Below are 27,252 nucleotides of genomic sequence, written 5' to 3'. Positions count from 1 at the left end.
AACTTACCTTGCTGCACTCGCATAACAGGTACTTAGCCTGCCATGCAGGCTCCTCGTGGAGTGCAACGTAATCGGCCATAATCAGCATCCAAGAATGCTGATTGTCAATAGTTATGAAAACCTGACATTTTTTCACATTATAAGCGCAGCAATACACACATGGCAGTAAGCTATGAGTGTGAATGTTTCAAAATGCAATCAATTAGTGGGGGAAAAAAAACTGTCCTCGAAAGTGATCTTCCACAAACTTGAAACTCACACGGAGCCTACATATGCAAGTTAAACTCTACACCAGTTATACAATTTGTATATGTGTGAAATTAGTTTTGATTTAGAATGGACCATTATATCATGCACCTGTCTCAGAACAGGACCATGGGGGGAAAAACTGTCATCTATGCACTTAAATAGCAAATGGAGGGCACTTTTCCTGTGGTTCATTTTCATGCCGGCCAGGTAAGCTATGTTCCTGTGTTAAAATAAGCAATGTGCATAAAATTAGGAAAGTTGATTAATAAAATGTAATAGGCCAAGCCTATAGAAAGCGTATGGGACCCTCTTTTTAATAGAGGCCATCAAAACTCACACAATTGCATAGCCTATAGAAATGTTGCACAACATGAGCTCATGGAACTCGAGGTTTTTGAATAGATTTTTGATTACATTTGCATTGATGTCAGAGTGATTAGAGAGACAATAGAGTGCTGAGTACCAGGCAGTTAGTAAGTTTGGTAGGCTACTAACTACCGTAGAAGCCTAATTACCGTGACTAAACGGTTACATGGAATTGGACTGTGGAATTGGACTGCCGTCATGACTCGTGACCGTCAGTGTGGTGATAATACGGTCGCCGTAATAGCCCTAAGAGCATTGTGTTATGTGTGTGTTTATGAGAGTGAGAGAAACAGAGCGTGAGTTTGTGAGGAAGGGAGTGCGTGTGTGTGTCCTTGTTAAATGAAGAGTAAAGAAGGTTTCATGGAGTATTTTCCCTTTACTGACACAATGACATGCAGATCATTTTATATAAATAAATCACAGGAGGTTGGTGGCACCTTAATTGGGGAGGACGGGCTCGTGGTAATGACTGGAGCGGAATTAGTGGAATGGTATCGAACACATGGTTTCTATCTGTGTGATGCAATTCCATTTGCGCCGTTCCAGCCATTATTATGAGCTGTCCTCCCCTCAGCAACCTCCACTGATGTACAGTGCATTCATTAAGTATTCAGACCGCTTGACTTTTTCCAAATTTTGTTATGTTACACCCTTACTCTAAAATTGATTAACTAGATTTTTCCCCCTTATAAATCTACACAGGATAGAACATAATGAAAAAGCAACAACAAGATTAGATATTTTTTCACATTTATTGAACATCTTAAAACTGAAATAGTTCACTTACATAAGTATTCAGACGCTTTACTGAGTATTTTGTTTAAGCACCTGTGGCAGTGATTACAGCCTCAAGTCTTCTTGAGTATGACTCTACAAGCTTGGTACACCTGTATTTGGAGAGCTTCTCCCATCCTTTCCTGCAGATCCTCTCAAGCCCTTTCAGGTTGGATGGTCGCTGCACAGCTATTTTCAAGTCTCTCCAGGGATGTTCTATCAGGTTCAAGTCCTGGCTCTGGCTGGGTAACTCAAGCACATTGAGACTTGTCCCAAAGCCACTACTGCATTGTCTTGGCTGTGTGCATAGGGTCATTGTCCTGTTGGAAGGTGAACCTTCGCCCCAGTCCGAGGTCCTGAGGGCTCTGGAGCAGGTTTTCATCAAGGATCTATGTACTTTGCCTCGATCCTGACAAGTCTCCCAATCCCTGCCGTTGAAAAACATCCCAACAACATGATGCTGAATCCACCATGCATCACAGTAGGGATGGTGCCAGGTTTCCTCCAGACGTGAAGCTTGGCATACAGGCCAAAGGGTTCCATCTTGCTTTCATCAGACCAGACAAACTTGTTATTCATGGTCAGAGTCTTTCAGTGCCTTTTGGGTAACTCCAAGCGGGCAGTCGTGCCTTTTACTGAGTGGCTTCCATCTGGCCATTCTACCGTAAAGGCCTGATTGGTAGAGATGCAGCAGAGATTGTTCTTCCATCTCCACTGGAAGGTTCTCCTATCTCCACTGAGGAACTCTATCAGAGTGACCATCGGGTTCTTTGTCACCTCCCTGATCTAGGCCCTTCTCCCCCGATTGCTCAGTTTGGCCAGGAGACTAGTTCTAGGAAGAGTCTTGGTGGTTCCAAACTTCTTCCACCTAAGAATGATGGAGGCCACTGTGTTCTTGGGGCCATTCAATGTTGAAGAAATGTTTTGGTACCCTTCCCCAGATCTGTGCCTAGACGTAATCCTGTCTTGGACAATTCCTTTGACCTCACGGCTTGGTTTTTGCTCTGACATGCACTGTCAACTGTTGGACCTTATATAGACAGGTGTGTGTCTTTCCAAATCATGTCCAATCCATTGAATTTACCCCAGGTAGATTCCAATCAAGTTGTAGAAACATCTTAAGGATGATCAATGGGAACAGGATGCATCGGAGCTCAATTTCGAGTCTCATAGCAAAGGGTCTATATATTTATGTAAGTAAGGGAATAACCCCTGTATTGGACAAAAATGAATGGCAAACCATTGGCATAGTACAAACCATGTACACAATGGCCAATACCACCCAAATCGGTGTTGATTCATGCAAAATGTACTTCAAATGCCATATGGCTATTGCCAGTTGTAACACTTCAAAAATCCAACAGGTGGCGTGTGCGCTCCACCGTGGTTTTTCATATTGAAAATGGACTCCAAGTCAACATCCAAAAGCCAAATTTTGAAAAAATTGATTTTTTGTCAAAAACTTATCACCCCTTAAAAAAGTGCTTTCTGGACCGTTTTTCGAAATTCTTTCGCTTTTTTTGTCAATTACACATGTGTAAGAACTGTATGAATATACTTTTGTCCAATTTTATTATCATAATTTTTTTTTTTTTTTTACTTGCGCATTATTGCATGTGTTTTCTCCATTTGCAATATGATTTCATAGGAAGTCAGAAGTCAAAAGTCAATAATTGCAAAATTTCATAAAAACTTCACACACCCCTAAAAAAGTGTTTTCTGGACCGTTTTTCGAAATTCTTTAGAATTTTGTGTCAATTACACACGTATAAGAACTGTATCAACATACTTTAGTCATATTTTATTATCATATTTTTTTTTTTTACTTGTGCATTAGGCATATGTTTTCTCCATTTGGAACATGATTTCATAAGAAGTCAAAAGTCAAAAATTGCAAAATTTCATAAAAAACTTCACACACCCCTAAAAAAGTGCTTTCTGGACCGTTTTTCGAAATTCTTTAGAATTTTGTGTCAATTACACACGTATAAGAACTGTATCAACATACTTTAGTCATATTTTATTATCATAATTTTATTTTTATTTTTTACTTGTGCATAAGGCATATGTTTTGTGGGGGCCAAATGTCATAAGAAATTTGACATGCTCAAAAATCCTGCAGAAATGCAAAATTGACTGGCCTGATGAACTCAGGATGGCCGGGCAGTGATTGTTGTTCCTTTCAATCACTCGTGGTGTTGATTTCATCATGTCGATTTGTTTATGTTTTCTCACTTTTGCAAAGTCACTGTGCATTTGCAATATGGTTAACTGGGCATTCACAATCACCAATTTGTCATGCTATAAAAATCATGCAGGAATGCCAAATTGACTGGCCCGATGAACTCGGGATGGCTGGGCAGTGATTCTGGTACCTCTCCATCGCTCGTTAGGGTTGATTTCAGAATGTCGCTTTTGGTGATGGTACCTCACCGCTTAAACATATTGCAAATGGACAAGAGTCACCTGCAATTCACCGTCCATCAGTCAATTTGATATCATTCAAAGCTAACTATTGGAGGCACTGTCAGTCTCTACGCACCCCAATAATAAGTCCCTCCATCCAAGTTGTGAATCTGTGTGATTTAGTTTTCCTTTGAATTTTTATGGGAAAAATGACTGATTTACAGTTCATGGGGGTTGCCTAATCACACATATGAAGTTTTGGACAGATCTGATTTTTTTAACCCTTCCAAACAGCCCCTGAGACACCAATTATGGCACTTCCGGGTTGGCACAGGAAGCTATAAATACACACATGGCTTGATTGACATAGAAACTTACAGAATCCTGAGTTTTAAGTCTTTACGTTGAGAATTGACTGATCTACACAGGGTTGAATGCAGAGTCATTTTCACCTTTGGTGGTGATGTACATCCAAATACCTTTTGGGTGAATTTAACCACTTCCGGTTGCTCCAGGAAGCTTAGAATCGACACAGGTAGACCTCATAGTGGTCTGATGGAATGTCATAGAAGACAGGTTCATAAGGCATTCATAACCCACATAGGCTTCAGGTTGAATTTCGAGGTGAAGCCAATGTATTCCTATGGGGAGAGAAGTCAATGCAAACTGTTTTTATGTAAACACCTTCTTTTAACTGTGAAGGGTTAATGTCACACGGTCAAGGTTAGGCTTGCACAGATCAGGAGGACCTTAGGAACAGTCCTGTGTTTGAATTGTCCTTCTAAACCTAACGGTTCCGCCGCTGTCACCCAAAATCAAATGTCGTTCTGGTGCAGGCTTCATATTGGGCCTACTTTTCTCATGGTCGCTGCGCTTAGACCGAGCGAGCTACGGTCAAGCGGGATATCTCGTTGAACTCGGCACGGCCTTGGGATTATGTTTATGCCATTGCCTGCTCTCTGTGTCTTTAAACACCGCGCTTTGTCACTCCATCCTTGCTGTGTGTGTGTGTGAGAGCTTTTCTTTGACATCTGTTGGGAGAAATGACTAATTTTACAGTTCAGGAGAGTTGCCTAATCACATATGAAGTTTTGAAAAGATCTGACCTTTTTAACCCTTGGATACAGCCACTATGACACCATTTAAGGCACTTCCTGTTGGCACAGGAAGCTATAAATAAACTCATATCCTCATTGGGGTATGCCTTTACAGAATCCTGAGTTTTAAGTCTTTACGTTAAGAACTGAGTTATTTACGGAGGGTTTAGTGAGTGTGTGTTATTTCAGAAAATCATAGAAAATCACAGAAGTGTCGCAGAGCTCCGCAGCACACTTTAAAAATATTCGTATGAACACCCTGCAACTGGATCTGTAACCGTTGAAAAAAAAACACCTATATCTGAACATCACAAATCTGTCATCGTACGATTTCTCTTAAATGACGATAGATAAATGGCTGATTTTTTTTTTATTGACACCGGAGGCTCCTTGACTTTGACGTGAAGTGAAAAAAATCATTTCTCTATTTTCATTTTGGACCTTTAATCCCAGAAAAATGGCCATAACTCAAAAACCGTTGAGGCCTAGACGCCATCTTGTTCGGGGCCAACTGCCCATTATGCCAAACCTATGCTCACCAAGTTTCGGCTTCGAAATATTTTCAGTTTTCGAGATATGGCCCGTCGTGATTCGTGATGTTTTGTCAAATTGCAATATGATTGCTTATGCCCTCTTGTGGGATTATCCGGCATAGCGGAAAAATGGACCAAAATTTGATTATTTTATAAAACGAAAACCGAATGTCCGACAAAGTTCATTTGATGACTTCCCGGTAGGTCTGGCCCTGCCGCTCGGCCCGACGACGTCCCCGAATTTTAAAAATGTTTTCGGACGTCTAGTAAGGGACGGTACATTTCCAATATGGACTTTCTCACTAACCATACGGGAAATGTCGAAATGTTCCCTTAAGGTATGTAAGGTACTTTAGTTTTTTTTATTTAAAAAAAGTATTTGCTTTGTCAGTATGGGGTATTGTGTAGGGGTCTGAACACTTTCCAAATGCCGTCTTTGGGGTGCTTATCAATGCACTAGCACCTTTTCCGCATTCTTATCACTCCTTTTTATCTGTGAAACAGCTTGTTGTGTTGTGGCCATAAACATATAATCCATGGAAGGGTTTTGGAACCTGTACCCGGGCAATTTGAAAAAAAATAAAAAAAATTAAGGAACAGAAACGGAACATAAGTGATCCATACTGTTCGAGAACAGATGAAGACAGAGGAAGAGGCGAAGCGAGAGGTTTCACTCTCGACAAAATTTGTCCAATGCGTTTCTCTGGGCTTATTTTGGGCCTAAGCTTATCGACTGCCTTAGAACGACACCCAATGTTAGAGCGGAAATATAAACATCTGGTCATTATATACATCTCTGATAGTGTTTTCTGTTGGTCACATTATTTTACTGTTTGGGAAAAAATTGAACTGTTTGTTGACCTGTTAAATGCGGGTCAGTTAGTCGGCAGCAAAATTTACATCCCTAACTTCAAAAAACTTCCAAGATGGCGTAGCAGTCAGACGTCTTGTCGTGTCACGTCCCTTGTATATATTGTTTTTTTTACATATTTTTCTTTGCATATCTTTTAAAACATTTTGCTAAACCTCAACATCTAAATACTCTCCTGCAACCCGCCTCACCCAATGTAGCGTGGATCTGCTTTATTTTTTCTAAAGTATTTATATTTACTTCGGATCCGGAACCCCTCAACTGAAGCTTACCAGCGGTCATCAGCTAACCTTTAGCTCGGAAAGCTCTCGCCAGTTCGAACAACGCGACTCTAACCAGAGCATAACGGACCTATTATTTTTATCCCCGGATTCCCACCGCAAACGGAACATTTTCATCTGGATCTTCACAACTAGCTAACTAGCTAACCGCAACCCCAAATGACTACTCCTGGCTATCGTTTCCATCCACTTAGCTTGAAGCTAGCCCGACCAGAGCTCCTGTGCTACCACCGAAGCATACTCCTTGGCTACAATATCCGGACCCACGACCGGTCTATCGATGTCACCGCATGAAGAGGCATAAACAGACTTAACCCTATCGCGACGTCCCCCAAAGGCTAACTTTCTAGCCCTTGCTATCTTCTTGCTTGCTAATTCGGCCTGCTAGCTGCTAGCTTGTTTAGCCCCGGTCTGCTAACTGCTAGGTTGTTTAGCCCCGGTCTGCTAACTGCTAGCTTGTTTGCACAGGCCTGTTAACTGTCTGAATCGCCGCGTCCCCAGCCAGTCCAACCACTCACTGGACCCATATTTACTTTCAATCTCTTTTCGATTTTTAATGCGATTATACCTTCCGGTAACCTGCATCACCCAATGTGATACGGAATCACTATTATTTTTAAATTTTAGAACACATTCAAGAACCTCCAGAAGCTAACCAGCTACAAGCTATTTAGTCATTGTTAGACACTGCTAGCGGCTTTTACCTTCTGCACAGCCAGCCAGTTTTTTTTAGCCTGGATAATACTCGCCAGTCTAGCTTCCCTGTCCCATCCACAGCTGCCCCCTGGACACTGATCACTTGGCTACAGAGCTGATGCCTGCTGGACTGTCCATTAATCACGGTACTCCATTCTGTTTGTTTATGTTTTATCTGTCGGCCCCAGCCGCACTCACGCTCTGTGTGTAGTTAATCCGACCCTCTCTGCCAAGTCAACACCATTTTACCTGCTGTTGTTGTGCTAGCCTATTAGCTGTTGTTGTCACACCTACTGTTTTAGCGAGCTCTCCCAATCAACACCTGTGATTACTGTATGCCTCGCTGTATGTCTCTCTCAAATGTCAATATGCCTTGTATACTGTTGTTCAGGTTAGTTATCATTGTTTTAGTTTACAATGGAGCCCCTAGTTCCTTTCTTCATACCCCTGATACCTCCTTTGTCTCACCTCCCACACATGAAGTGACCTCACCCATTACAACCAGCATGTCCAGAGATACAACCTCTCTTATCGTCACCCAGTGCCTTGGCTTACCTCTGCTGTACCCGCACCCCACCATACCAGTCTACGCATTATGCCCTAAATATATTCTACCATGCACAGAAATCTGCTCCTTTTATTCTTTGTGCTCTAGGCGACCAGTTTTGATAGCCTTTAGCCGCACCCTCATACTACTCCTCCTCTGTTCCGCGGGTGATGTGGAGGTAAACCCAGGCCCTGCATGTCCCCAGGCACCCTCATTTGTTGACTTCTGTGATCGAAAAAGCCTTGGTTTCATGCATGTCAACATCAGAAGCCTCCTCCCTAAGTTTGTTTTACTCACTGCTTTAGCACACTCTGCCAACCCTGATGTCCTTGCTGTGTCTGAATCCTGGCTTAGGAAGGCCACCTAAAATTCTGAGATTTCCATACCCAACTATAACATTTTCCGTCAAGATAGAACTGCCAAAGGGGGAGGAGTTGCAGTCTACTGCAGAGATAGCCTGCAAAGTAATGTCATACTTTCCAGGTCCATACCCAAACAGTTCGAACTACTAATTTTAAAAATTACTCTCTCCAGAAATAAGTGTCTCACTGTTGCCGCCTGCTACCGACCCCCTCAGCTCCAAGCTGTGCCCTGGACACCATTTGTGAATTGATCGCCCCCATCTAGCTTCAGAGTTTGTTCTGTTAGGTGACCTAAACTGGGATATGCTTAACACCCGGGCAGTCCTACAATCTAAGCTAGATGCCCTCAATCTCACACAAATCATCAAGGAACCCACCAGGTACAACCCTAAATCTGTAAACAAGGGCACCCTCATAGACGTCATCCCGACCAACTGGCCCTCCAAATACATCTCCGCTGTCTTCAACCACGATCTCAGCGATCACTGCCTCATTGCCTGTATCCGCTACGGATCCGCAGTCAAACGGCCACCCCTCATCACTGTCAAACGCTCCCTAAAACACTTCTGTGAGCAGGCCTTTCTAATCGACCTAGCCCGGGTATCCTGGAAGGATATTGACCTCATCCTGTCAGTTGAGGATGCCTGGTCATTCTTTAAAAGTAACTTCCTCACCATTTTAGATAAGCATGCTCCTTTAAAAAAAATGCAGAACTAAAAACAGATATAGCCATTGGTTCACTCCAGACCCGACTGCCTTCGACCAGCACAAAACATCCTGTGGCGGACTGCAATAGCATTGAATAGTCCCAGCGATATGCAACTGTTCAGGGAAGTCAGGAAAAAAATACACGCAGTCAGTCAGGAAAGCAAAGGCCAGATTCTTCAGGCAGAAATTTGCATCCTGTAGCTCTAACTCCAAAAGGTTCTGGGACACTGAAGTCCATGGAGAACAAGAGCACCTCCTCCCAGCTGCCCACTGCACTGAGGCTAGGTAAAAAGGTCACCACCGATAAATCCGTGATTATCGAAAACTTCGACAAGCATTTCTCAACGGCTGGACATGCCTTCCTCCTGGCTACTCCAACCTCTGCCAACAGCTCCCCCCCGCAGCTACACGCCCAAGCCTCTCCAGGTTCTCCTTTACCCAAATCCAGATAGCAGATGTTCTGAAAGAACTGCAAAACCTGGACCCGTACAAATCAGCTGGGCTTGACAATCTGGACCCTCTATTTCTGAAACTATCCGCCGCCATTGTCGCAATCCCTATTACCAGGCTGTTCAACCTCTCTTTCATATCGTCTGAGATCCCCAAGGATTGGAAAGCTGCCGCAGTCATCCCCCTCTTCAAAGGGGGAGACACCCTGGACCCAAACTGTTACAGACCTATATCCATCCTGCCCTGCCTATGTAAGGTCTTCGAAAGCCAAGTCAACAAACAGGTCACTGACCATCTCGAATCCCACCGTACCTTCTCCGCTGTGCAGTCTGGTTTCCGAGCCGGTCACGGGTGCACCTCAGCCACGCTCAAGGTACTAAACGATATCATAACCGCCATCGATAAAAGACAGTACTGTGCAGCCGTCTTCAGCGACCTTGCCAAGGCTTTCGACTCTGTCAATCACCATATTCTTATCGGCAGACTCAGTAGCTTCGGTTTTTCTGATGACTGCCTTGCCTGGTTCACCAACTACTTTGCAGACAGAGTTCAGTGTGTCAAATCGGAGGGCATGCTGTCGGTCCTCTGGCAGTCTCTATGGGGGTGCCACAGGGTTCAATTCTCGGGCCGACTCTTTTCTCTGTATATATCAATGATGTTGCTCTTGCTGCGGGCGATTCCCTGATCCTCTACGCAGACGACACCATTCTGTATACTTCCGGCCCGTCCTTGGACACTGTGCTATCTAACCTCCAAACGAGCTTCAATGCCATACAACACTCATTCGTGGCCTCCAACTGCTCTTAAACGCTAGCAAAAAAACAAAATGCATGCTTTTCAACCGTTCGCTGCTTGCACCCGCACGCCCGACTAGCATCACCACCCTGGATGGTTCCGACCTAGAATATGTGGACATCTATAAGTACCTAGGTGTCTGGCTAGACTAAACTCTCCTTCCAGACTCATATCAAACATCTCCAACCCAAAATCAAATCGGCTTTCTATTCCGCAACAAAGCCTCCTTCACTCACGCCGCCAAACTTACCCTAGTAAAACTGACTATCCTACCGATCCTTGACTTCGGCGATGTCATCTACAAAATAGCTTCCAATACTACTCAGCAAACTGGATGCAGTTTATCACAGTGCCATCTGTTTTGTTACTAAAGCACCTTATACCACCCACCACTGCGACCTGTATGCTCTAGTCGGCTGGCCCTCGCTAAATATTCGTCGCCAGACCCACTGGCTCCAGGTCATCTTCAAGTCCATGCTCGGTAAAGCTCCGCCTTATCTCAGTTCACTGGTCACGATGGCAACACCCACCCGTAGCACGCGCTCCAGCAGGTGTATCTCACTGATCATCCCTAAAGCCAACACCTCATTCGGCCGTCACAGGCAGCAGAGAACTGGAACGAATTGCAAAAATCGCTGAAGTTGGAGACTTTTATCTCCCTCACCAATTTCAAACATCTGCTATCTGAGCAGCTAACCGATCGCTGCAGCTGTACATAGTCTATCGGTAAATAGCCCACCCAATTTTACCTACCTCATCCCCATACTGTTTTTATTTATTTACTTTTCTGCTCTTTTGCACATCAGTATATCTTCCTGCACATGACCATCTGATCATTTATCACTCCAGTGTTAATCTGCAAAATTGTAATTATTCACCTACCTCATGCCTTTTGCACACAATGTATATAGACTTTTTTTCTACTGTGTTATTGACTTGTTAATTGTTTACTCCATGTGTAACTCTGTGTTGTCTGTTCACACTGCTATGCTTTATCTTGGCCAGGTCGCAGTTGCAAATGAGAACTTGTTCTCAACTAGCCTACCTGGTTAAATAAAGGTGACATAAAAAAATATATAAAAATATTACGTCCCTTAACCCAACCATCCCTCCCCTAATTGGAGTAAAATAATGGGCAAAAATATTTAAGCTTTCACTTCCAGCTTATACATACATTGAGGGCAACATATTTTTCATTAGTTATATTTTGTTTGTTTTTAGTCTCAGCATTCTGCTACACTCCTCAACCCCTCCTATCTATCTCTGAAGACCATCCAGTTGATTCCTAGCTGCCATATTTTTCCAGTGTGCTGTTTCACAAAAGTGCTGAACCTTTCTCCTCTTGTAGTTTCTAAAGAATATAAATTAAAGATAAACACCTTCGCTAGGAGTATTATTATATTATTGATCAAATTGACTGACTTTTCAGATCACCCAGCAGTGCTATTTATTAATTTTTTAATTTTTTAATTTTTGCTATTTATTAATTTTTTTCCTGCATTTCATGAACCTGCAACCAAAAACAAGCTACATATGGACAGTACCAAAACAAGTGATCTAATGATTCTGTCCATATAAACTCAGCAAACAAAGAAACGTCCACTTTTCAGAACCCTGTCCTTCAAAGATAATTTGAAAAAATCCAAATAACTTCACAGATCTTCATTGTAAAGGGTTTAAACACTGTTTCCTAAGCTTGCTCAATTAACCATAAACAATTAATGCACCGGTAGGCAATTAAGGTCACAGTTATGAAAAGTCAGGTCACTATAAAGAGGCCTTTTTACTGACTCTGAAAAACACCAAAAGAAATATGCCCAGGGTCCCTGCTCATCTGCGTGAACGTGCCTTAGGCATGCTGCAAGGAGGCTTGAGAACTGCAGATGTGACCAGGGCAATAAATTGCAATGTCCGTAATGTGAGAAGCCAAAGACAGCGCTACAGGGAGACAGGATGGACAGCTGACCGTCCTCACAGTGGCAGACCACGTGTAACAACACCTGCACAGGATCGGTACATCCAAAACATCACACAACTGGGACAGGTACAGAATGGCAACAACAACTGCCCAAGCTACACCTGGAACCAACAATCCCTCCATCAGAGCTCAGACTAGAGATGGACCGATTAATCGGTATGGCCGATTAATTAGGGCCGATTTCAAGTTTTCATAACAATCGGAAATTGATTGGTTGATATTACTAGATTATCTAGCGTTGCATATAATCGATGCAACGCTGGGGGATGATTTAACAAAAGCGCATTTGTGAAAAAAACAATCGTTGGACGACTGTACCTAACCATAAACACCAATGCCTTTCTTAAAATCAATACACAGAAGTATATATTTTTAAACCTGCATATTTAGCTAAAAGAAATCCGGGTTAGCAAGCAATATTAACCAGGCAAAATTGTGTAATTTCTCTTGCGTTCGTTGCACGCAGTCAGGGTATATGCAACAGTTTGGGCGGCCTGGCTCATTGCGAACTAATTTGCCAGAAATGTAAATAATTATGACATAACATTGAAGGTTGTGCAACGTAACAGCAATATTTAGACTTAGGGATGCCACCCTTTAGATAAAACACCGAACGGTTCCGTATTTCACTGAAATAATAAATGTTTTGTTTTCGAAATGATAGTTTCCGGATTCTACCATATTAATGATCAAAGGCTCGTATTTCTGTGTGTTATATTATAAAAGTGAATATTTATAATGCTATTTTGTGACTAATGTTGACTATCCAATATGGCGGGTATCCTTTTGGCTGCTTTGTTGTCTGAAAGCTGTACTTAGATTATTGCATGGTTTGCTTTTTCCATAAAGCTTTTTTGAAATCTGACACCGCTGTTGCATTAAGGAGAAGTGCATCTATATTTCCATGTCTAACAATTCTGGCCACCTCACATAGGCCGGTTCCTCTCTAGGTTTCTTCCTAGGTTTTGGCCTTTCTAGGGAGATTTTCCTAACCACCGTGCTTCTACACCTGCATTGGTTGCTGTTTGGGGTTTTAGGCTGGGTTTCTGTACAGCACTTTGAGATATCAGCTGATGTACGAAGGGCTATATAAATAAATTTGATTTGATTTAACAATTGTAATGTCATCGACATGTATAATGAGTATTTCTGTAAAATGTTGTGGCTCTCTGCAATATCACTGGATGTTTTTGGAACTAGTGAACGTAACACGCCAATGTATACTGAGATTTTTTAAATATAAATATGCACTTTATCGAACAAAACATATATGTATTGTGTAACATGAAGTCCTATGAGTGTCAACTGATGAAGATCATCAAAGGTTAGTGATTCATTATCTCTATTTGTGCTTTTTGTGACTCCTCTCTTTGGCTGGAAAAATGGCAGAATTTTTCTGTGATTTGGTGGTGACTTAACATAATAGTTTGTGGTGCTTTCGCTGTAAAACCTATTTGAAATCGGACACATTGGTGGGATTAACAACAAGATTACCTTTAAATGGTATGAGATACATGTATGTTTGAGGATATTGATAATCACAATATCAATATTGATATCACTTACCTTTGATGATCTTCATCAGAATGCACTCCCAGGAATCCCAGTTCCACATTAAATGTTTGTTTTAGTTGGATAATGTCCATCATTTATGTCCAAAGAGCTACTTTTGCACGTTTGGTAAACAAATCCAAAGTCATGAAGCGCGTTCCCTAGTTTTGCCTGCCATATGAGTTCTGTTATACTCACAGACATCATTCAAACAGTTTTAGAAACATCAGCGTGTGTTCTATCCAATAATAATAATAATAATACTATGCATATATTAGCAACTGGGACTGAGGAACAGGCCGTTTACTTTGGGCACCTTTCATCCAAGCTACTCAATACTGCCCCTGCAGCCATAAGAAGTTAATGCAGCTGGTGGCCATACCAGATACAGACTGTTACTTTTCATTTTGACCCCCACCACCCCCCCCCCCTTTGTTCAGGGACACATTATTCCATTTCTGTTAGTCACGTCTGTGGAACTTCTTCAGGTTGTGTGTCAGTTGTTGAAACTTTTTATGTTCATACAACTATTTACACATTAAGTTATCTGAAAATAAACGCAGTTGACAGTGAGAGGACGTTTCTTTTTTGCTGAGTTTATAACATTCTATTGGTTGCAAGAATTTTGCATAATGATTTTAAATGAAAAACTAAGTTTTGAATCCAGCGCTGTTTTGGGTATCACTTCATAAACCATGTGCCATGGAATCGGTACATCGAAAATCTCCTCCCAACTATTTTTCAGCCTGTATGGCGCAGCTGTCAATTTTGGGGTCCTTAAATGAAACGAGTATACAATACTGCTCAAAAGTGTGGGGTCACTTAGAAATGTCCTTGTTCCATTAAAAAAAAAGTCAATTTTCCATTAAAAAACATAAAATGTATCATAAATACAGTGTAGACATTGTTAATGTTGTAAATGACTATTGTTGCTAGAAACGGCAGATTTTTTTGAGAATATCTACATAGGCATACAGAGGCCCATAATCAGCAACCATCACTCCTGGCTTCCAATGGCACGTTGTGTTAGACGATCCAAGTTTAGAATTTTAAGGCTAAATGATCATTAGAAAACCCTTTTGCAATTATGCTAGCACAGCTGAAAACTGTTCTGCTGATTAAAGAAGCAATAAAACTGGCCTTCTTTAGACTAGTTGAATATATGCATTTCTGGGTTCGATTATAGGCTCAAAATGCGAAATGGCCAAAAACAAAGACTTTCTTCTGAAATGCGTCAGTCTATTCTCGTTCTGAGAAATTAAGGCTATTCTATGTAAGAAATTGCCAAGAAACTGAAGATCTCGTACAATGCTGTGTACTATTCCCTTCACAGAACAGCGAAAACTGGCACTAACCAGAATAGAAAGAGGAGTGGGAGGCCCTGGTGCACAACTGAACAAGAGGACAAGTACATTAGAGTGTCTAGTTTGAGAAACAAATGCCTCACAAATCCTCAAATGGCAGCTTCATTAAATAGCACCCGCAAAACACCAGTCTCAACCAGAGGTCGACCGATTTTGATTTTAACGCCGATACCGATTATTGGAGGACCAAAAAAGCCAATACCAATTAATCGGGCGATTTTTTTTTTTTTTTTTTTTGTAATAAAGACAATTACAACAATACTGAATGAGCACTTATTTTAACTTAATATAATACATTAATAAAATAAATGTAGCCTCAAATAAATAATGAAACATGTTCAATTTGGTTAAATAATGCAAAAACAAAGTGTAAAAAAGTGCAGTATGTGCTATGTAAGAAAGCTAACGTTTCAGTTCCTTGCTCAGAACATGAGAACATATGAAAGCTGGTGGTTCCTTTTAACATGAGTCTTCAATATTCCCAGGTGAGAAGTTTTAGGTTGTAGTTATTATAGGAATTATAGGACTATTTCCCTCTATACCATTTGTATTTCATTAACCTCTGACTATTGGATGTTCTTATAAGCACTTTAGTATTGCCAGTGTAACAGTATACCTTCCGTCCCTCTCCTCGCTCCTCCCTGGGCTCAAACCAGCAACACAACAACAGCCACCATCGAAGCAGAGTTACCCATGCAGAGCAAGGGGAACAACTACTAGAAGACTCAGAGCGAGTGACGTTTGAAACACTATTAGCGCGAGCTAACAAGCTAGCCATTTCACTTCGGATACACCAGCCTCATCTCGGGAGTTGATAGGCTTGAAGTCATAAACATCGCAATGCTTGACACACAACGAAGAGCTGCTGGCAAAACTCACAAATGTGCTGATTGACTGAATGTTTACGCGCCTGCTTCTGCCTACCACCGCTCAGTAAGATACTTGTATGCCAAGTCAGATTATATGCAACGCAGGAAACGCTAGATAATATCTAGTAATATCATCAACCATGTGTAGTTAACTAGTGATTATGATTGATTGTTTTTCATAAGGTAAGTTTAATGCAAGCTAGCAACTTATCTTGGCTTACTCCTTGTGGAGTGCAACGAGAGAGAGGCAGGTCGTTATTGCGTTGGACTAGTTAACTGTAAGGTTGCAAGATTGGATCCCCCTAGCTGACAAGGTGAAAAACTGTCGTTTTGCCCCTGAACAAGGCAGTTAACCCACCGTTCCTAGGCCGTCATTGAAAATAAGAATAACTCTGGGGGCGCTATTTCATTTTTGGATGAAAAACGTTCCCGATTTAAACAAGATATTTTGTCACAAAAAGATGCTCGACTATGCATATAATTGATAGCTTTGGAAAGAAAACACTCTGAATTTTCCAGAACTGCAAAGATGTTGTCTGTGGGTGCCCTAGAACGGGAGCTACAGGCAAAACCAAGATGAAACGGCAACCAGGAAATCAGCAGGATTTTTGAGGCTCCGTTTTCCATTGTCTCCTTATATGGCTGTGAATGCGAGAGGAATGAGCCTGCCCTTTCTGTCGTTTCCCCAAGGTGTCTGCAGCATTGTAACGTATTTTTAGGCATATCATTGGAAGATTGACCATAAGAGACTACATTTTCCAGGTGTCCGCCCGGTGTCCTCCGTCGAAATTGGTGCGTCTTTTTCAGCTGCTGGTATTTTTCCATGCGATTCTGAGGGGAAAGCAGGCTTCCACGAACTGCATATCAATGAAGAGATATGTGAAAAAACACCTTGAGGATTGATTCTAAACAACGTTTGCCATGTTTCGGTCGATATTATGGAGTTAATTCGGAAAAAGTTTGACGTTTTGGTGACTGAATTTTCGTTCGTTTCGGTAGCCAAATGTGATGTACAAAACGGAGCGATTTCTCCTACACAAAGATTCTTTCAGGAAAAACTGAACATTTGCTATGTAACTGAGAGTCTCCTCATTGAAAACATCCGAAGCTCTTCAAAGGTAAATTATTTTATTTATTTGGTTATCTGGTTTTTGTGAAAATGTTGCGTGCTAAATGCTACTCAAAATGCTAAGCTAGCTTAGCATACTCTTACACAAATTAGTGATTTGCTATGGTTCAAAAGCATATTTTTAAAATCTGAGATGACAGTGTTGTTAAGAAAAGGCTAAGCTTGAGAGCAGGCACATTATTTTCATTTTATTTGCGATTTTCAGAAATCGTTAACGTTGCGTTATGCTAATGAGCCTGAGGCTTTATTCACGATCCCGGATCCGGGATGGGGAGTATCAAGAGGTTTTAACTAACTTACCTAATTAAATAAAGGTATTACAAAATAAATTAAAAATAAATAAAATAAAAATCGGCGCCCAAAAATACCGATTGTTATGAAAACTTGAAATCGGCCCTAATTAAATCGCCCATTCCGATTATTAATCGGTCGACCTCTCGTCTCAACATCAACAGTGAAGAGGCGACTCGGATGCTGGCCTTCTGGGCAGAGTTCCTCTGTCCAGTGTGTGTTCTTTTGCCCATCTTCATCTTTTATTTTTATTGGCCAGTCTGAGATATGGCTTTTTCTTTGCAACTCTGCCTAGAAGGCCAGCATCCCGGAGTCGCCTCTACACTGATGTTGAGACTGGTGTTTTACAGGTAAAATTTAATGAAGCTGCCAGTTGAGGACTTGTGAGCCATCTGTTTCTCATTATTCACTTTGAACTGGACTGTGTGTTTACAGGCAGGAGCAACAGCTCGACGTTAGATCATTAGAACACATTCGCCAAAAAATACACCTGAATTGATTTCTGCAAAAATGTAAATACCACTAAGACATATGCTCAAAATGGACTACAGACATTCAAGTTCAGAATCACTAGCTAGCAAAGTGATTCACATTTCTTGCTTGCTAAACAAATGTCCCCTGTAGCTCTAGCTGTAGCCACCAAAAACAATGACTCCTCCAATGACATGACATCCTCCCAGCAACTAGCTAGCCAACGCTAGCTTGCTAAAAAAAAATAGCTACATAAAAAAGATACACTAGCCCAGAGTTGTCAAACTCAAATCAGTGCTCAGGGGCCACATTGAAAAAATTACAAATTTGCAGGCCAAACATAGATGCATGCTTTTTTTGTAAAAAGGCATAGGCTGCGACACAAACTGCTATTGTATTATTTGAAAAAGATGACCCTTTATAATATCCACTTATGTACATAGGATGCTCTATATAATATATTAAAACAAAAGAGATACCGTGCAGTTGGAGAGTATACAGACCCCTTGACTATTACAAATAAACAGAAATATCATATTTACATAAGTATTAAGACCTTTGCAATGAGACTAGAAACTGAGATCAGGTGCATCCTGTTTCCATTCATTATCCTTGAAATGTTTCTACAACTTGGTTGGAGTCTACCCGTGGCAAGTTAAATTGATTCGACAGGATTTGGAAAAGGCACACACCTGTCTATATAAGGTCCCACAGTTGACAGTGAATGTCAGAGCAAAAAAAAAAAAAAAGCCATATGGTCAAAGTAATTGTCCGTAGAGCTCCGAGGCAGGATTGTGTCGAGGCACAGATCTGGGAAAGGGTACAAAAAAAATGTCTGCAGCATTGAAGGTCAACAAAAAAAAACAGTGGCCACCGTAATTCTTAAATGGAAGAAGTCTGGAACCACCAAGTCTCTTCATAGAATTGGCCGCCCAGCCAAACAGAGCAATCGGGGGAGAAGCGCCTGGTCAGGAAGGTGACTAAGAACCCGATCACTCTGACAGAGCTCCAAAGTTCATCTGTGGAGATGGGAGAATCTTCCAGAAGGACAACCATCTCTGCAGCACTCCACCAATCAGGCCTATATGATAGAGTGGCCAGTAAAAGGCACATAACAGCCCGCTTGGAGTTTGCTTGAGACCAAGATTGGCATTCAGGCCAAAGAGTTCAATGGTCACATCTGGAGGAAACCCCGCACCATCCCTACGGTGAAGCACAAGAGTGGCAGCATCATGCTGTAGGGATGTTTTTCAGCGGCAGAAACTGGGATCGAATGAAAGATGAACGGAGCAAAGTACAGAGAGATCCTTGATGAAAACCTGCTCCAGAGCGCTCACGACCTCACACTGAGGCGAAGGTCCACCTTCCAACAGGACAACGCCGCAAAACACACAGCCAAGACAACGCGGGAGTGGATTCGGGACAAGTCTTTGAACGTCATTGAGTGGCCCAGCCAGAGCCCGGACTTGAACCTGATTGAACATCTCTGGAGAGACCTGAAAATAGCTGTGCAGCAATGCTCCCCATCCAAACTGACAGAGATTGAGAGGATCTGCAGAGAACCTCCTCAAATACAGGTGTGCCAAGCTTGTAGCATCATACCAAAGAAGACTCCAGGCTGTAATTTCTGCCAATGGAGCTTTAAAAAAGCATAGAGTAAAAGGTCTGAATACTTATGTAAATGTTTTTTCAGTTAGTTGTTTCTAAAAACCTGTTTCTGCTTTGTCATTATGGGTAGATTGAGGGGGGAAAACAATTTAATTCCATTTTAGAATCTTGCTGTAACATAATAAAATGTGGAAAAACTCATGAGTTCTGAATACTTTCCCAATGCACTGTATACTTGCTTGTGACTTGTAGTGCAGCACATCATGGGCGATACGGTAGCTGGCCAAAATGAATTTACAACACAAATCATTGCACGGGCCAAATAGAAGTAAAAGTACAGCATCATGCCTTGAGCACAGACAGAACAGTGAGACAGACATTTCACCGGATGTATAAATGTGAAGCATTCGCTTAGCGTTTCCACTCACTACCAAATACTGTAGCGAGAAGAAGCCCACTGGCAGGCACCATGAGAAGATGGAACGAGATGGATTTTGGCTGACATTTTCTCAAAGATGAAACTTTTGATCTCAATACAGTTCTGTTCCCAAAACGAGAATCTGTTATGAACAGAGTGGACTACGTTTTGTAGACTTTACCTTTTGCAAAAGTGTATATAATCTGTGTTTATGCTGCAGAGGCAAATTGAGTCATTGCACAAGAGCACCTCTGAAGAGGCGTTCCCTAACGGAAATATGCAGACATCTGCTAGAACGGGCCAATGGGATCTCGCTAGCACGTGCTTGGCTCTGCCCACCTCCTTGCTTGTCCCGCCCACTTCGACTAATTTGTTCCAATTGGAAACGAGAGGCTGTGGTCTATCTTGGTTGAGTGATACAAATCTTTGCCTTGTGTTTAACACGCGCGCAAGCCTATTAGCCACGTTATGACAGACTTGTGATCATTGCACTTGCTAGTTTGATTGTATTGACATTCCCAGTCATTGAAAAAGTGCATCCCGAATGGGTGGTGCTGCAAACAATGTACCAGGCCATCTATGATACAACCTGAGAGCAATATTTTTTGGACTGCCAAGAAATGTATTGGTGAAATATATGAATCATGCATTGAACAGCATCCATCTATTCTGCCAACAAAGCCTTACTGTACATTTGTATTTCAAATTTAACCTTTCTTTACCTAGGTAAGTTAGTTAAGAACTAATTCTTATTTTCAATGATGGCCTAAGAACAGTGGGTTAACTGCCTTGTTCAGGGGCAGAACGACATATTTGTACCTTGTCAGCTCGGGGATTCCGGTCCAGCAACACTTCTGTTACTGGCCCAACGCTCTAATCACCTGCCGCAAATCATGGATTTTTTGTCAAATTATTTTTAAAACCTCCTATAAAGTTGGTTTTGTAGCATAAACTGGGAATTTGATACTATTGACTGACATGAGTGTCTTAATATACTCAAAGCAGTTAACGCTGTCAGTTCCACTTTAACTCGTGGAGTTGAGGTTAATCAGCAAAGCAAACACACTGTTTGACAAGTAAGCAACTAACTAGCTAAATAAATATAGTTATATTAAGATAGTTTAGTTTTCTGTAGATCAAGAAAGCTAACGTTACTTGCCTCTGTCTATGGTATTTTTACAACAATAACTGGCGATTTGGTTAGCTACGGTATTAGATACCTTTACAGTTCCGGCAGCTAACTAACTAGCCTACATCTAAAGATAACGTTTGCTACGTGAGCAGACTGATTTTTCTGAAGGCGACTTGAAGAACAGTGCCATTATATATAATAACTGCAACTTACATTAATCTTCTTGCCATTGTTGTAGCCCCGTGTTTTGATGAATAAACTGGCTGTGTGTGTTATATTTTCAAGGACTTCCTAAAAGCTTCTCCACAGCAACAATAAAGAAGTACTTCCGGGTCAGGTAATATCGAAAATGTTCAAAGTAAAAGTCACCAATTTAAAAGTAGAAAAGTTTAATTAATCTGTATTTATTCATGATCTATACATTACCTGTCAAAAGTTTCGACACACCTACTCATTCAAGAGTTTCTTTATTTTACTATTTTCTACATTGAAGATTAATAGTGAAGAAGTCAACACTATGAAATAATACATATGGAATCATGTAGTAACCAAAAAGATGCTAAACAAATCCAAATATATGTGATATTTGACATTCTTCAAAGTAGCCACTCTTACATTGATGATAGCTTTGCAGAAGCATGGCAGTCTATCAACCAGCTTCATGAGGTGGTAACCTGGAATGCATTTCAGTTAACAGGTGTGCCATGTTAAAAGTTAATGTGTGGAATTTCTTTCCTTCTTAATATGCTTGAGCCAATCAGTTGTGTTGTGACAAGGTAGGGGTGGTATAAATAAGATAGCACTATTTGGTAAAAGTCCATATTATAGCAAGAACAGCTCAAATAAGCAAAGAGAAACAACAGTCCATCATTACTTTAAGACATGAAGGTCAGTCAATGGCAGAAAATGTCTAAAACGTTGAAAGTTTCTTCAAGTGCTGTCACAAAAACCATCAAGCGCTATGATGAAACTGGCTCTCATGAGGACCACCACAGGAAAGGAAGACCCAGAGTTACCTCTGCCGCAGAGGATAAGTTCATTCGAGTTACCAGACTCAGAAATTGCAGCCCAAATAAATGCTTCACAGAGTTCAAGTAACAGACACATCTTAAAGTCAACTGTTCAATGGAGACTGCATGAATTTGGTCTTCATGGTCGAACTGCTGCAAAGAAACCACTACTAAAGGACACCAAAAAGAAGATACTTTCTTGGGCCAAGAAACACAAGCAATGGACATTAGACTGGTTTTAATCTGCACTTTGTTCTGATTTGAGATTTTTGGGTCCAACCGTCGTATCTTGTGAGATGCAGAGTAAGTGAACGGATGATCTCCGCATGTGTGGTTCCCACCGTGAAGCACGGAGGATGAGGTGTGATGGTGTGGGGGTGCTTTGCTGGTGACACTGTCTGTGATTTATTTAGAATTCAAGGCATACTTAACCAGCATGGTTACCACAGCATTCTGCAGCGATACGCCATCCCATCTGTTTTGCACTTATTGTGACTATCATTTGTTTTTCAACAGGACAATGACCCAACACACCTCCAGGCTGTCTAAGGGCTATTTGAAGAAGAAGCAGAGTGATGGAGTGCTGCATCATACGACCTGGCCTCCACAATCACCCGACCTCAACCTCTTTGGGATGAGTTGGACCACAGATTCCTTCAAGACTGTTGGAAAAGCATTCCAGGTGAAGCTAGTTGAGAGAGTGCCAAGTGTATGCAAAGATGTCATCAAAGGGTGGCTACTTTGAAGAATGTCAAATATAAAATATATTTTGATTTGTTGAACAGTTTTTTGGTTACGACATGATTCCATGTGTTATTTTGTAGTTTTAATGTCTTCACAAGAAAATAGTACAAATAAAGAAAAACCCTTGAATGAGTAGGTGTGTCCAAACTTTTGACAGGTACTGTATATATTTATGTATTTATAAAAGTTTGGGGTCACTTACAAATGTCCTTATTTTTTAAAGAAAAACAGACTAGAAGGCCAGCATCCCGGAGTCGCCAGTTGAGGACTTGTGAGGCATCTGTTTTTCAAACTCGACACTGTAATGTACTTGTCCTCTTGCTCAGCTGTGCACCAGGGCCTCCCACTCCTCTTTATATTCTGGTTAGAATCAGTTGGCGCTGTTCTGTGAAGGGAGTAGAACACAGCTTTGTACCAGATCTTCAGTTTCTTGGCAATTTCTCACATGGAATAGTCTTCATGTCTCAAAACAAGAATAGACTGACGAGTTTCAGAAGAAAGGTTTTTGTTTTTGGCCATTTTGAGCCTGTAATCGAACCTACAAATGCTGATCCCCCTTTTTCCTACAAACATAACGATGGCTATTATGGCCAAACAGTTATATTTTTGTTTCTTCAGACCAGAGGACATTTCTCCAAAAAGTATGATCTTTGTCCCCATGTGCAGTTGCAAACCGTAGTCTGGCTTTTTTATGGTGGTTAGGAGCAGTGGTTTCTTCCTTGCTGAGCGGCTTCTTCCTTGCTGAACGGCCTCTCAGGTTATGTTGATATAGGACTTGTTTTACTGTGGATATAGATACTTTTGTACCTGTTTCCTCCAGCATCTTCACAAGGTCCTTTGCTGTTGTTCTGAGATTGATTTGCACTTTTCACACCAAAGTATGTTCATCTCTAGGAGACAGAAGGCGTCTCCTTCCTGAGCGGTATGATGGCTGCGTGGTCCCATGGTGTTTATACTTGCATACTATTGTTTGTTAAGATGAACGTGGTACCTTCAGGCATTTGGAAATTGCTCCCAAGGATGAACCAGACCTGTGAAGGTCTACCATTTTTTTTCTGATGTCTTGGCTGATTTCTTTTGATTTTCTCATGATGTCAAGCAAAGAGGCACTGAGTTTGAAGGTAGACCTTAGTAATACATCCACAAGTCGGCTCAAATTATGTCAATTAGCCTACCAGATGCTTCTAAAGCCATGACATAATTTTCTGGAAAATTCCAAGCAGTTTATAGGCACAGTCAATTTAGTGTATGTAAACTTCTGACCCACTGGAATTGTGATACAGTGAATTATAAGTAAAATAATATGTCTGTAAACAATTGTTGGAAAAGTACTTGTGTCATGTACAAAGTAGATGTCCCAACCAACTTGCCAAAACTATAGTTTGTTAACAAAAAATTTGTGGAGTGGTTGAACAACGAGTTTTAATGACTCCAACCTAAGTGTATGTAATCTTCCGACTTCAACTGTAAGTAGACATTCCAGCTACAATAGTAATGTACAACATGAACAATGTCTACACTGTATTTAGATACATTTGATGTTATTTTAATGGACTAATTTTTTTGCTTTTCTTTCCAAAACAAGGACAATTGTAGGTGACCCCAAACTTTTGAACGGTAGTGTATATATATATTGTGGTATACCAGGAGGTCTACCCTGGGGGATGGTAATAGAGGGGAGGTACGTGAGGCGACGTTGGCTCCCTCTGCTGGGAATACGGGAGCTGGGCACCCCAACACGGACAGCTCAGTGGAGGTAATTAGAGGAAAGTGCCAACCAGCCCTGGAGGCTAAATAAAGGGAGCACAGTGACACACCGCGAAGGAGAACGGGTAGAGACCGACACCCAACTAAAGTAAAGAAGAAGGACCAAGCCAAATCTAAGGGATTTTCGTTGTTATTTTTGTTGTTATGTTTGTATATGTTTGTGTCTTAGTAAAGTTGTTTTTGCAGACAAAAGCCTCCCTGTCTCTGTGTCAATCTCTGCACTCTCAACCCAACACCCCATGGTTTACCACAATATATATGTATTGTCTAAACATTAACAATTATTAATATTTTCTCATATATAAGTGACATTTGCATTACATTTGGGTTCAAAATGTTTTGCCAAATTAATGTCCCAATGCAATACACTGTATATTAAATACATATTGGCTTATAGAGAGAAAGTATTCTAGTTGCCGAAGTAGGTCTTGCGAAGACAGCTATGGAACATGGTTGATGAAAAAAAATGTATTCATGCAGTTGAAATGATTATGAGATGGAGTTCTGTCGGGATACCACCAGGAAGCTAGCAAAGCATTAATAATGGGACGGAAATTTTTATTTTATTTTACTAGGCAAGTTAGTTAAGAACAAATTCTTATTTTCAATGACGGCCTAGGAACAGTGGGTTAACTGCCTGTTCAGGGGCAGAATGACAGATTTGTACCTTGTCAGCTCGGGGATTTGAACTTGCAATTCCAACGCTCTAACCACTAGGCTACCCTGCCGCAGAAATGTGGATTTTGGAGGCGGAATGGAGGTGAAAAGAGGTTGAAGAGAATGAGCAAAGCAGAAGTTGAACTTGAAGCTGATCAAGATGGTGATAAAAAAAAGATCAAGTACAAATCGAGTGAGCTGTTCTCAATACCGAGTTCTGGAAGTGAAATGGAAGTGAATGAGAGAGATTTCAGTGAGGTGGAAGGTGGAACTCGGAGCCCGAGCCTTGCATCGGTTATGGACATGGTTAGGATAAAGATGAGTTTGGCCACAGTGGGAGTGGGATTCTTGGAGAAAGTGTATCCAGGCCTTTTGGCTGATCTATATTTGTTATCAGGTTGGGTGGGAAAGATGTTAGGTACTGTTAAACTGATGAAGGTAACCCGAAGTGGATTTGTGATGTTTGTTTGTGTTTCTTCCGCCCAGAGTGAGCAGGCTCTCTGTGCCACGCAACTCAGGTCAGTATCTGTTTCTTGCTTTGCTCTTAGGAACAGGGCACCATTGAAAGGACTGATTTCTGGGGTAGTGTTATGTGTGGAGGTGGAGCAATTGAATTGCATGCTGTTCACTGACAGATCTACCATGCGTTCCCGACCGTAGGCAATGCCTTGTTATGGGCTACACACAATCCAAGCTAGGCTATCAAAAAAAAGCTATTGATCCTCTGTGGCTAAATTATAGGCCTACTGCTGGTGTAGTATTCAGATTTATTTGATTTATTTCTGAACAGATGACATTAATTCTATAACTTTGGCAAATTTATTTAAATTCATCAGTGGTGCTGCAGCACCATCAACACCCTTCCCATGGCCATGATTCTATAAGGAAATAAATTATTAAGTACAACGCTGGAAGGATGGTAGTTGCAGGCTCATGTCTATCAGAGCAGAGAGAGGGAAAGAGATCATACCAAGTGAATCTCATTCTGATAGAGATACTGGCATGCTTCTCTCTCGCACCACAGCAACTAAAGGAGTTGGTCCCCAGCCTAAAATGTTGCGCAAATCATAAACCCGGGCTGACCCAATCCGGGTCAATTCTAGGAATGTCAGACACGGACTGAAAATCTACATTTTCACATAAGGCTACGTTTTTTTTTTAGGTGGCAGGATAATTACAGAGGAGGCAACTCGAATTAACTGTGATTGCTTTTATTCCAATTTTTACATTGGAAACCGTGAAAACGTGGTTTCATGCCACGAGCTACCAGATTCTGGCAAATAGGTAATGGAAGGAAACAGTCAAAAATTGAGAGGTGCCGGATCCTGTTCCAGCAAGATCCTGCTCAAATGAAGCACTGACATATATTTTGTCTTGCCGATTCACCCTCTGAATGGCACACGTACACAATCCATGTCTCAATTGTTTCAAGGCTTTAAAATCCTTCTTTAACCTGTCTCCTCCCCTTCATCTACACTGATTGAAGTGGATTTAATTAACAACTGACATTAAAAAGGGATCATAGCTTTTACCTGGATTCACCTGGTCAGACTATGTCATGGAAAGGACATGTGTTCATAATGTTTGGTGTTATTTCATGGGGTTCTGAGGTCTATTGGTACTTTCAAGACAACTAGGAAATTGGGGGAGAAACAAGATCTAATCATGACGTCTGTCACGTTCTGACCATCGTTCTTGTGTGTTTTCCTTGTTTTAGTGTTGGTCAGGACGTGAGCTGGGTGGGCATTCTATGTTGTGTGTCTGGTTTGTCTATTTCTATGTTTGGCCTGATATGGTTCTCAATCAGAGGCAGGTGTTAGTCATTGTCTCTGATTTAGGCAGCCTGTTTTGTGTTGGGTTTTGTGGGTGATTGTTCCTGTCTTTGTGGCACCAGATAGGACTGTTTTGATTTTTTCACATTTCTTGTTTGTTAGATTGTTGTATTTTCATCTTTATTAAAGATGTACAAAACTAACCACGCTGCATTTTGGTCTGCCTCTCTTTCACCAGAAGAAAACCGTTACAACGTCAGTGATCTTCAGGTCGGAAAGTCGGAGCTCTGGAAGGATGCCAGAGTTTCCGACTTCGAATTCTGAGTTGGATGACCGTTCAAAACTATTTCTCCAAG

The 27,252-nt window shown here is 41.3% G+C and overlaps 1 protein-coding gene across 1 annotated transcript in view; it reads right to left on the bottom strand.

The window, feature by feature from the left end:
* The window catches only part of mrpl23 (mitochondrial ribosomal protein L23), a 125,714-nt gene extending 104,443 nt beyond the window's left edge, over positions 1-21,271 (bottom strand). The window contains exon 1 of the mRNA XM_064930627.1: positions 21,160-21,271. Within this exon, the coding sequence (XP_064786699.1) occupies positions 21,160-21,176 (17 nt within the window). The 5' untranslated portion in view covers positions 21,177-21,271. The remainder of the gene's footprint in view (positions 1-21,159) is intronic.
* Positions 21,272-27,252: the final 5,981 nt, after the last annotated feature.

This window comes from Oncorhynchus masou, chromosome 22, assembly GCF_036934945.1.
Source record: "Oncorhynchus masou masou isolate Uvic2021 chromosome 22, UVic_Omas_1.1, whole genome shotgun sequence".
Lineage (NCBI taxonomy): Eukaryota > Metazoa > Chordata > Actinopteri > Salmoniformes > Salmonidae > Oncorhynchus > Oncorhynchus masou.
The sequence above is the reverse complement of the archived record's forward strand: the minus strand, read 5'-3'. Positions and strand labels throughout refer to the sequence as shown.